We start from the raw sequence: 12,402 nt of genomic DNA, 5'->3' as shown, positions 1-12,402 counted from the left end.
AATTAATAATTTTTACACTTTAGGTTAAGGTTGGTGTTGGTGGTGTATGAGGGCCTTCTGACCATCCCCGGATGTTGAAACATAACACCACATCCTTTTGTTCTCGGGGAGATAAACCATCACGTCACCAGAGATGTTTAGCAGGGGTTTACCCTTTAGGGTACACCATTACGTCCTCTATATCTCATTCGGTGCAAAAGTAGGCTCTGCTAAATAGAGCATGTGTGTATATGGGGTTGGTTGGGAGGATTATCAGTCAGTGGCAGCTATCAAAAGTGTGTAGACAGACTTAAAGCGGGCTTTTCACTGGATTTTTTTTAAAAAAAAACTGAGCACCTCCTCAAGTTGCCACTGTTCTACTGAGTCTGGAACAGTTTTTCTTTTTCTTCTGTGCCCCTCCGTTCCAAAGTTATGCCACCGATAATAAAGATGCAATTTTTCCCTTCTTGGTTGGGAGGATTATCAGTCAGTGGTAGCTATCAAAAGTGTGTAGACAGACTTAAAGGGGGCTTTTCACTGGATTTTTTTTAAAAAACTGAGCACCTCTTCAAGTTGCCACTGTTCTACTGAGTCTGGAACAGTTTTTCTTTTTCTTCTGTGCCCCTCCGTTCCAAAGTTATGCCCCCGATAATAAAGATGCAATTTTTCCCTTCAACGAACTGGACATATGCCATAGAATTACTCTGTGGGCGTTTGCTTTTTCTCCTCTATGATGCTGACCAATCAAAACACAGCCACGCCCACAGAAAATTTCTGTGCTATATGCCCAGTTGGTTAAAGAGGAAATCTGCATCCTTATTACTGAAAGGCGTCACTTTGGAATGAAGGGGCACAGAAAAAAAATAAAAATTGTTTCAGAATCAGTGGAACAGCTGCAATTGGAGGAGACATTCAGTTTATATTAAAACAATCCAGTAAAGGGTCCCCTTTAAGATATTTTCTACTGAAAATTCACTAACTGATTAGACAATTCTAGTTTCTAATGACAAATCTATGAAAGGACAGTAATCTAATGGCATAGAATTTGTTCAGGTGGCAGTTTTCTACTCTGTAAGCAGCAAAGAAAAAAAAGCTCAAAGAGCTACAAATATATTTAAGTAGGAAAACGTGAGTTGAGTTGACTATCGGGTCACTTACAAGGTACTGTAACCAGTCTGGCTTATAAGAATTTAATTGAAAAAGAGACACTCATTAGCAATTAAAATGTCCTTAGGAGACCATGAGTGAATGGCTGAAGAATAATTCATTACAGGATCTTCTCTCAAGTCAGAAGATACTCCTTGAGTGTTGGTATCAAAGAGTCTAAAGAACAATCACATTTGATCTAGACTTTACCTTTTTGTAACTGCCTACCATATTTAGGAACATTCAGACGAGAAGCCATGATGCCTACAGAAGATAAAGTCATTATTCTTGACTTCTACAGCCTAATCTGGATTTATGCTTTCTTCGGGAGCCAATGCTAGACACATTATCCATTTGAAGGGTATCCTTTGGTTGTTGGTAAATGATTTTGATTAGGAGATATCAATCAATTGTCTGTTTTTGTAGTCACCTTCTAAGTTGACTACAAAGAACCAATGTGACCACATTGCACGATCCTACCTCCAACTCTACCAGTGACATACTGTCACGGGTGTGTCCGAAATGACAGACAGTCACCGTGCAGTGGGTTGTCTCTACGTTTGGCATTGCAGACACCTTCTTAGAGGTTGTCTCTAGGACCCAGCGACTACCTTCCTCTGGCTAATTAACACCCTGGCCTGGGTGTATAAATACCTGCTGTGTTCCAGAGGGAAGTGCCGGCGATATTCATTAATACTTGTGAGGCTTTAGCAAGAGCAGTACTTCGTCCTCTCTGGAGCTTGAGGACGTGTGCGCATTTGTCTGGAGTTCATCTAAAGCTAAGCAATTTCCCCCTGTTTGTCCTCCCTTGTTGTCTTTAGTGTTCAGTGGGGATTGACTAGTGCTCATTTCCTCCCTTCCCTAGCCTTAGCCAAACGCCAGGGAAAGACAGGGCAAGGAACACGTGCGGCGACTGGTGTAGAGCCATGATAGGGACGATAGGGGAGACAGGGTGATATTCAGCCAGGAGGTCTCCACTCCCCCCTTTCCCTAGAGTCTGGGCTTCCTTTCCCTCTTCGCTTTATGTTGCACTAAGTCTTTCCCATACCTTGCGTGACACATACATAGAAAGGAAAAGGCCCAATACCAAAGTTCAAAATATACCTCCCATCATGGTGCCATTCCTTGCCAACCAGGATAGAAAAGCCTGGTTGTTGTTTGCTGCCCCATATCTTCACGAACCTTTGGCCAATTCCTAACCCCTTAGAGTCTCAATCATTTGTCCGGTTATACTGGAAGGTCACCATTTGGCATCGTAGGCACTGAATAAGCATTCTTGCATGGTCCCCAAAAGAGTCTTTGAAATCTATGCTCAACAATAGTGAAAGGATGACAATATTTAGTTCATTTGATCAGTCATCCCTGCCCAGTCATCAAGTTCATTCTTAAATCCAACATTTCTGTGTCATAAGCCAAAACCAAATTCACTCAGCTGATCCCACACAACTCAAAAATGTGAAGGTTTCCTGGCAGGATAAGTACTATACATAGAAGATAAAGGTCATGAGTTGTCTTGAAATTGTTCAGATAAATCCTTTGTTCTTGCTGAACAAGTGTTACTGGTAAGAATAAAATGACATGCAACAAAGGGGTTGAAAAAAACCCATTTTCATAAACCAAACTCATTGCCAGGTTTCCCCAAAGATTACAGATGATCACTAAAGGTCCGAGCTGATGGATACTTTGGGGTCATCTTATTCTTAAGGGACCCATCTAATTCGTATGAGTTGTCCAAAATGCACAACCCTTTTAAGAGTTTGAAGTATCTATGAATTATTGGCAAGGTCAAGGATCCTGTTGGACTGATGAGTCAGAATGGTGAGATAAGAGTGGCATACTATATAAATTAATTAACCAAAACTCCAGAAGTTGTTACGATAGCACATAGCATGGAGTTCTTTGGTGGACACTAGTTCTTCCAGCCTTAGGTGATGTAAAGCTTAGCATAGGCAAGGGTACTGTGGAAATAAGAATGTTACTGCTCTAAACATTACCCACCTAAGATGGTGGGCCTATGTTCTGAGTCATTAATGAGCCATACCTTCTATAGTTTCCATCAAAAGATACCCCCATCTTAATCTGGCTCTTACTTGACATTAGGGTCTGTCGATTTTTGGTGCAATGTAGAGGGACGTGTTTTTACAGCTCTGAGTTGGGGACCCTAAGAATTACATTCCCTGGTGGCTCTTTGTAAAAGCGCCCGACTCCACTGCTGACCAAAGCCTAGGTAAGACTGCTACATCGTCATCCCCTAAAATTAGGGCTTGTGTGCAGGAGGAGCCCCACTAGACATAAAGTAGTCCAGCCAACCTAATCTATGTTCTCAAGCGATTTGTTATACTTTGTCTGCGCCATTGTGTAGATTTATTGGCCCGTTCTCGATGGAAGGAATTTTCCACTACAGATCTGTGTACACATTTGCTTTCTCTACTACAGAAATCTCGGTCAGTCTCAGCTATTCTTTAGCTCAATTGCAAGATCTTTGGATTAAGCTAGAGACTTATGCTGGAATCTCTCTTCTGGCCACCTGCTGTGTATGTACTTGGTCCCAGGACATGCTCTGTGCCACCACCAAAGTCTCCCTGGGAGAGAAGGGACGGATGACTGGATAAGGAGAGGCCGACAATGATAATTCAAGGGCAATCGCATTCTTCTTCTTTACAGTCTCATTCATTCCTCCTCATTGTTCCACGGTTGCCGAGCAATTCAGGACGGTCTACCTCCTTCACTCACTTAAAGGGAAATTGACATCAGGGAGATTCTGGGAAGTGATCTATACCACACTCTCTAAATACAGACCCAAATTAGACCCCCTTAATAAATACAGAGCTCAGACTTTCTAAAAGAATATCGACTCCAGATCAGATAACTCTCCTAATTTCTGGACATTGACGTCCTCTTCACTTCTGGGTGCCTTTGTAGATAATGTCTTGACACTGGTCTAAGTGCCAGAATATTGTCCATGGCCCTGCCAGTGGGTGAAGAGGACTACAGAAAAGAAAGAGAATTGAGTTTTGAGTGTATATGGTGGACCACTACATCATGAAGATCTTCAAGTTCTGGTCACCAACCATACAGCACAATTGCTGTCTCCAACCAGTGACTCTCCAAGTGTTCTCCCATATGTACGGCTGGTTGGCCATACACATTAGAGTAACTCTCCAAATTGTGGTTCTTCAGCTGTTTGGAAATTGCAACTCTCAGCCTGCTGGGAGTTGTAGTAATTCAATAGCTGAAGAACCATTTGTTGGAGACTATTCTGGTAGAGCATAGACAACTGTCCAGATAGCATGAGAATATCTTCTTGCCTTGTATTTTCTCACTACAGCCATACATCGTATGATATTTTAGGCCAATGGTAGTGCATCTACTAAATTTCATTTCTCAAAATGTTAGAAAATTCTACTTTTTCCTCATAGAAAATATAAATATTGAGTCAAATGGAGCATAAAAGAAATGGCTCAGGGTGACAGATGCCTCCACATCTTATGGAAACTTGTTGGTTATGTATTAGACTGTTCTAAATGTTGGCTAATATCATCCTCTGTGTGCACCCCGGACCTATTATAGCCAATGTGCCAGAGTATGTACATGGCTGATTTTCCATGCAGACTGATGATCACAACATTCACTACTTTGTTCTTTTTTACGGACCAGAATAATGCATTCGATGTAAAGGCAGCTGCGGCACCCATCTACAATGAAGGTGAGCATAAGGTGCGAATAACGTCCGCAATTTGTGGTCGCGACTGGCCCCATTTTCAATACAGCAATCTGAACCGGGCCTTACCCAAGACTGAAATCAGCATCACGTTTGTCACCTTTGTGATGAACACCTGTATGCACCATGCACAGAAACATACTAAAGGCTCCCATAAATGTGTAGATAAAAGTCAGTTGAACCCACCGATTTCGTCAGGACTGGTTAACCATCTGATGTATATAGCGGCCTCGCTACTCTCCCTCCGACAGACAGTGTTAGGGGAAAGAAGGATCGGACTGTTGGAAGTTTAATGGCTGACCCTTTTGCTTTTTAGGGAAGATAAGCCACCAGCGTAGGGGTCTGGAGGAGGAGGAGGATGTATGGGTCTAGAGGAAGAGGAGGACGTAGGGTTCTGGAGGATGAAGAAGACATAGTGGTCTGGAGGATGCAGAAAGTAGAGGTCTTGAGGAGGAGGAAGAAGTAGGGGTCTGGAAAAGGAGGAGGAAGAGAATGTAGGGGTCTGGAGGAGGAGGTGGAACAGGATGTAGGGATCTGGAGGAGGAGGTGGAACAGGATGTAGGGATCTGGAGGAGGAAGAGAACATTGGATCTGGAGGAGGAGGTGGGAGAGGATGTAGGGATCTGGAGGAGGAAGAGAACATTGGATCTGGAGGAGGAGGACAGAGGGGTCTGGAGTTGAAAGAGGACGGAGGAGTCAGAAGTTGAAGGAGGAGAATGGAGGTGTCTGGAGTTGTGTAGGAGTATGGAGAAGTCTTGAGAATAAGGAGGAGTCTGGAGGAGAAGGAGTAGTCTGGAAGTGGCTTTCTTCTCTCTTTCTATTGATTGTCCTACAAATATAGACTGGATTCAATCAGCCCTTTAAGCATATTTCATTATTTTACTCATGGGTGTCATTTTAGAGGGTTCCATGATAGCAGTCACCCAGGCCACTGAGCTTCGGAAAACCAAAAGGTCCCTTTGTCACATAAGACGACATCAGCATTATAAATGGTTCATGGTTGTGGCTGAACCTTTATCACTTAGGCCCCCGGGGCATCATTTTTTCCAACGATATGTCACACCTACTGTACATAATACAGATGATGATGGAAATGTAGTTCCAATCTTTTTACAGTAAATCAGGTAGCGGAAATTTCCATTCGCTGTCATTTTCACATTCAGCGCAGTCCATGAACTAACAGACACTTCATTGAAAACTCTCCACCTGCTGGGAAGACCTTGATCACGTGCCGCCTACGAGCATTTACAACGCCGTCAATTACGGGAAACAATTCACGGCAAAACGCCTAAGAAAAAGGCCTTTATTTAGCCGGTTTATCACTCCAGTCCAGTTTTATCAGAGGGCTGAGTGGAGTTTTCTGATATCAGTCATGGGTTAATTCCTCGGCACTGCTTGGTATATGTTTGTGTGAACAGCCTGGCATAAGCGAGTGCCAGCATGGTACGGTGCCAGCAGTATTGACTGCAGCAGGAATCTCAGCCCGCAGGTCGCCCTGTTGTAAGACTTACTATTCAATTCTGCAAGTGAGCGTCCTGCGGTACTGAGCAGAACTGAAATAGCCCTGACAGGACGAGAAATCACATAAATCACAGCTGCGTGCGGTCTGTGTGCACGCTTTGGCGACGTGAAATATGTTTTTTTATTTTTTTTCTATCTTTAGCAAGATCTGGATGAGCAGCAGCGTCAGATACACAGACTTGTCTCTGCCAATACCGTGCCTCAATCACTGTCTTGTTCGAGACTTCTGCATGCTCGCCTAGCCCACCCCTGCTTGTTTGTGGAAAGTTACAGACTGAGAATAATTGCAGCTAAGAGAATTTATCGCTCTGAAGGTTACTATGGTATATAATCCGTTCTGGCAGCTATAAACTGGGCATTGACACGTATAACTGGGCATGGACTGGGCACAGGCACATGGAGAAATAGTTACCACCAATACTTAGTGCTTTAAACATGTTAGTTCTGCTTGAAAAGTCACAGCATTTAATGAGTTTGTACAGCTAAACTTAACTTGTCACGTTCCCTAAATACTGATTTTTTTTCCATCTGGCGTAAATGCCGCTGTTCTCCTGAATCCGGCGATGTTTTCCTTTCGTTCCTGTGCCTCTCCATTCCTGAGATATGGCCCTCTCTTCCCTGCATATAAATCTAGTTTTGTTAGCCAAGTAGGCATGGTCCTCAAGAATACACACACACACTTGGCTAAAAATACTAGATTGATATAACGGTTAAGAGTGGGCCGTATCTCAGGAAGGGAGAGGCGCAGGGACAAGAGAAAAACAACGCCGGATTCAGGAGAACAGCGGCTTTTACGCCAAGTTAAAAAAAATGACACAATTATCTGAAGTGACAGGTCTCTTTAAAGAAAATGATGCTTAAATGTGTGTAAATGCAACTTGCTAATGTGCTTCTATTATAACAGGTGCCCCGATATTCAGCTATCCTCTCTGGTGCCACTTTCAGCAGCTTCCCATAAGTTTTCTGTGTCAGCACTTTTTCAGAAGGGGGCTGGCTGACTGCTCATTTCAATAGAAAAGCCCCCACCCCTCTTATCTGTCAATTGACAGACAGATAAAGGGGCTCTTTTATCTATGGCAATCAGCAGTCAGCCAGCCCCCTTCAACCTCAGTTCTGATCACCTGCCAAGACTAGAAACACTCTACTGTGTCTAGCCCAACTGAAGGGGCCAAAGCCAGGACCGGAGGAGATATCTGAATATACACATTAGTAGGTTGATATAACTTACTATTTATGCATATTTAATTCTAGATTTTTGAAACTGTTCAACTCCTTCATAAACAAACTTAGGGGACCTCCCTGTAGTTACTATTTGGGGGTCTTTCACATTGGAAAGCAGCATAGCAATGGTCAAAAAAGGAAGGTTTTGTAACTCAACCCCCAGGCCAATTTTTTGCCTCCTTTATTGCTGGCAATGCCGTTGTTCTAGTAAGGTGGTCCTTCTCCGTACCGGCTGCATGATCTGCCACCATGGTATGTACGCCCTAGTTTTTCATTTTAGTTCTATCCGTTAAAAAAAAAAAGAAGCCCTTGAGCCGACAACTATGATAGATGTCAGCATAGAGGAGTTGTCAGCATTTAATCTTAGCTGTTGACAGCACTTTCTTTTCTGTGTTCTGACAACTCAACTCATAGCAGCCAATCAGATCTCTCTTACCTGTGCTAGGGAAGTGAAATCTGGCTTTTGATTGGTTCCTCAGGGGTGGGCTTAAAAGTCTGGTATAAGGGGCGGAGCCCTCGATAACTCTTACCTTTCCAGTAGACTTCACTCCCTTCCAGACGCAGAAGTAGACGAGAGTCCAACAGGCGAGCAGGCACAGGAGCAGCTCCCAGTTTATTGAGCCCACATCATCCAGACCACTGGAAAGTCTCAACACTTTGTTCCTGGAAGAATGATTGCAGTGAGCATCCATTTTTCTTTTTTTTTTTTAAAGATAGGGGGCAGTAGCTACACATTTATCTGTTAGTCCTTAATGGACTCTTGGTGATGGCTCAAGTAGGACGTGTGAGGTGGAAAAGAAGGAGACGGGACAGACAGGAAACAGGATCAAACAGTAAGGCTAGAGTATGTGGGCCTAGGGGGCATTTTAATGGAGTGTCCATTTCTGGGTGTTAAATGGGGCAAGAAGTCTTATTTAAAGGAGAAGTCTAGTTAAAGTGATCAAATGATCTGTAGGCGGAGGACTTCCTGAACCAATGGGAGCTCTCGCCCCTTTGGCACTGCTCAAAGATTTCTGTTCCTAAAGTCATTGACTGGATCCCAAGTCTTATGGGCCTTTCCTTTACCACAATTATCACGAAGGCCGTATTTATCAACACTTTTTTTTATGTCTCCTATAAATAAAAATATTCTAACTGTTGCTATAAAAGTGTTTTAGATAAATGTGCAAAGTTTTAGTACTAAATTGCAGGTTCAAATAAATGGGGCTTAACTGCAGTACCAGACACAGCCTACAACAAGGAGTGGCGCTGTTTCTGGAAACAAAAAAAAGGACCCTAGTCTTAACCAATGTATTTGTAATGTTCATTAATTAAATTAGCCGTGTCGGAAATTGGCATGAAGATTTGTAAATAACAGTAGATGCCATGAAAATATAATAATGATGAATGGACAGATGGCAAAAGTCTTTCCCGCGCCAAGACATTGTGCGCCATAGCAATTTATTGTGTATGCACCATTCATCCCACTGATCTCTGCAGCACTGGCCATTTTGTTTTAAGCCTGAGTCCATTCATAACTCACATTTAGGTGTGGCTGCAGCTAATGGGTTAGCAAAAGTTTATAAAAAATGTTAACTTTTTATTTCCGGCCTTATTCCTCCATTGCTTATGCCGGGTATTACAGCTTTTTTCCATTCATGTAAATGGAGCTGAGTTTCAATACCGGACACCGCCTGTACTCAGGAGTGGCGCTGTTTCTGCAAGGAAAAAAAAAAATGAAACCTCTTTTTTCTAATACTAGAAATCTCTTTAATCCTACTACTATTCCTCCTATCATCACTACAATAACTGAAGCTCAAAAATTGGTGTTATCGTGATTTTTGGTGGGATAGGATCAATTAGAGCTGTAGTCGGTGACATTTTTCCTTCTGCATATACATGGATATACAATGGCTATGTAAAGGAGCCATATATTTTGTGCCAAGGACATGTAGATCTTGGGGAATCAAGGCGATCAACGTTCTAAAATAAAGGCTTTTACTAGATCAAAAATTAAAAAACGTGTCCTGAATTAAAAAAAAACGTTTGTTATATTGGCCGTTAACAATAAACAAAGGGGTAAATCCTTTGTCCATGTTATTCCCTCTCTTAATTACTGTCCATTGAGCTGTCGCCGGGGCAGAATAATTTGCGGTAAAATGTCTTAATTTCTATGTTAAAATTGTGCAAAATTTTATATTTCTTTTGTGTTGATTTTGTGCTTTTTTTTTGTTATTTTTATTTTCTTCATTTTTTCTTGAGGCTCTTTAGATAATTAGTTGAGGAGGCCAAGTTTGATGTAATTTTATACACTAATTGTACACATTTTAATCATATATTTTGGGGTGTTTTAACAATTTTTTATTTATTTATTTATTTTTTATTTTATATGTTACAATCAACGTAGCAGGATTTGTTAATCGGTCAGAGGGGGAGTTGTGGACCCTTTTTCTTTTTTTAATTATATTTATTTTTTGCTATATTTTACACTGGAGGTAATTTTTATAGAATCTGTCGGGTCTCAGAAAATTGCCTTAGAACATCACCAAGAAACCGCATGTCAAGAAAAGGGGGAGGAGGTACACAGAGTAAATAATAATAATAATAATAATAATCAAAAATGGGATAGGCTGTTTTCAAGCTCACATGTTTCAGACTCATGCTAACAAGACCATCCCACCCTGCAGCTGCCAGCGAGAGGCCATTTGATCCGCTCCTGTCCTGGGTTTGCTGGGGCGCAGTGCATGGGCACACTTCCCCTATCACCACTCGCTCGCAGCACTGCAAAAAAACATCATAGCAAGAAAACGTACAAAAGTACAGGAAGTGAAGTACTACATGACATTGGGAAACTACAATTATATTGACGATGTTCCCAAAAACACTAACAATTCAAAAATAGTAAAAAAAAAATAAAAAAAAAAAAAATTAGAAAATTGGACATTGACATTTTATTGACATTAATTCTACATTTTACATCAGGCTTAGGCAATCGGACACTTTCCAGTTGTTCCGGTACTAATAGTGCAAGCATGTCCTACCAGCCCAGAAGACTCCTTGTTTTGCCACAACAGAAGTCTTATTGATTTATAGATTTAGCATGAGGCTTTGGAACCAACACTCAAGACCTTACATGACCTTGGAGCATTTGCACAAAATGATATTATGCTGCCAAACAGGAGCCACAAAACCTTTATATATCACACTGTAGGCAGTATTATCTAGACCCAAACACAAATTCAACCTTATTCGAGTGAACTTTGGGGACTGGCAGTACCAGACGTCTTCTCGTTAAGACCTAATAAAGGGTAATAAAAAAAATAGGGGTTTGTATATTTGTGTCTGTGAACCAGTGGTCTGTCTTCGGAGGAGGAAAACATATAATCAATTCTACATGTACGAAAAAAAGACCTGGAAAGAACCTCAAGTCATCCTCAAATTTGTGACTGGTTTTATTATTGGGTTCTGTGGGCATACATGGCACCATGTAAAATTAAGGTAACCACGGTATACATTAAACCAATATTTAATGGGCACCAGTCTGGTAATTTGCTCTAGAGATAGCTCCATTAATGTTTTTGGCTCCAATTTTAAAGAAAAGGGCAAACACCTTTGGAGGAGCTTTACTAATCTATAGCCATGTACATGATAAGTCAATGGTCAACTCAACCTTTGAACTCAAGGGTATATGTAATTGAGGTAGGTCAGGAAACCTTCAAAATCTTGAAGGCCTCCCCATCTACAATGTGCCTGGCCATTCAAATCCTGAAGGTCTTCCCATCTACAATGTGCCTGGTCTTCAAAATTTTGAAGGCACCCCATCTACAATGTGCCTGGTCTTCAAAATTTTGAAGGCACCCCATCTACAATGTGCCAGGCCTTCAAAACCATTATGGTCCCCCATCTATAATGTGCCTGGCTTTCAAAACCTTGAAGCCCCACATCTACAATATGCTGGGCCTTCAAAATCATGAAAGTCCCCCATCTACAATATGCCTGGCTTTTAAAATGCTGAAGTCCCACAACTACAATGTGCTAGGCCTTCAAAATCTTAAATGTCCCTCATCTACAATGTGTTAGACCTAAAGGCCCCCCCAATGTGCTAGGCCTTCAGAATCTTGAAGGCACTCCCATCTACATTGTGCCGAGCCTTCAAAATCTTGAGGCCCTCCCATCTATAATGTGCCATTTACTGATATCTTCTCAAACAGAAAAGTGGACTTTGGACCCCGGGTGTGTCTTCTACCTTTGCCTGCCTAAAAGTTACACCCGGCTTATAAATTTTTTATCTTTACTACAGTACATTGGACCCCATAGAGTTGTGTAGCAAGATATATGGGGACTTCATAACACTAAAAGTTTCTTCTTGCTGGGAATGCTTACTGGTACATACAGCATCATGACAATTGGAAAACAAGAGTTGCCCAAGCCTGACCTGGGGATTTTATGGAAGAACATGCTATCTCCATGGCATCACTATTCCCACAGTTATAATATAGTCATGGTTGCCTATAATAAATATCACGGCACGTGTTATATGTCTCAAAACATGCTGCAAACTCCTCCCACTGTGCCCCCGCATTCCCTGGAACTTTCCTATTTTTCCGCGAACCACCAATCTCCTCGCATATTAACCTGTTTGCTGCTGAGATTTTCAAGACCCTCATTGCAGCAAAGTGGTTAAGTAACACTTGCAGGGTGGATGGTGCTTGGCCAGTGGCATGATCTCATTACACCACGCAGGGTTCGTTAATCATTAGCTATCATAAGTAGACCAGATGTCCCCACTTCATTGTGGTCCATCATTCTACGATCCCTTGTCCTTGTGCGAGATT

General features: G+C 41.9%; 1 protein-coding gene across 1 annotated transcript in view; it reads right to left on the bottom strand.

Annotated features, from left to right (window-relative positions):
* The window catches only part of SLC6A8 (solute carrier family 6 member 8), a 55,697-nt gene that overhangs the window by 24,390 nt on the left and 18,905 nt on the right, over nucleotides 1-12,402 (bottom strand). Inside the window, exon 4 of the mRNA XM_073639941.1 lies at nucleotides 8,119-8,251. Within this exon, the coding sequence (XP_073496042.1) occupies nucleotides 8,119-8,251 (133 nt within the window). The remainder of the gene's footprint in view (nucleotides 1-8,118; nucleotides 8,252-12,402) is intronic.

The sequence above is a fragment of the Phyllobates terribilis genome, unplaced genomic scaffold, assembly GCF_046119375.1.
Source record: "Phyllobates terribilis strain yellow unplaced genomic scaffold, ASM4611937v1 Scaffold_7__3_contigs__length_470593459, whole genome shotgun sequence".
NCBI classification, from domain to species: Eukaryota; Metazoa; Chordata; class Amphibia; order Anura; family Dendrobatidae; genus Phyllobates; species Phyllobates terribilis.
Note: the sequence above shows the minus strand (reverse complement) of the source record. Positions and strands in the feature narration are given on the sequence as shown.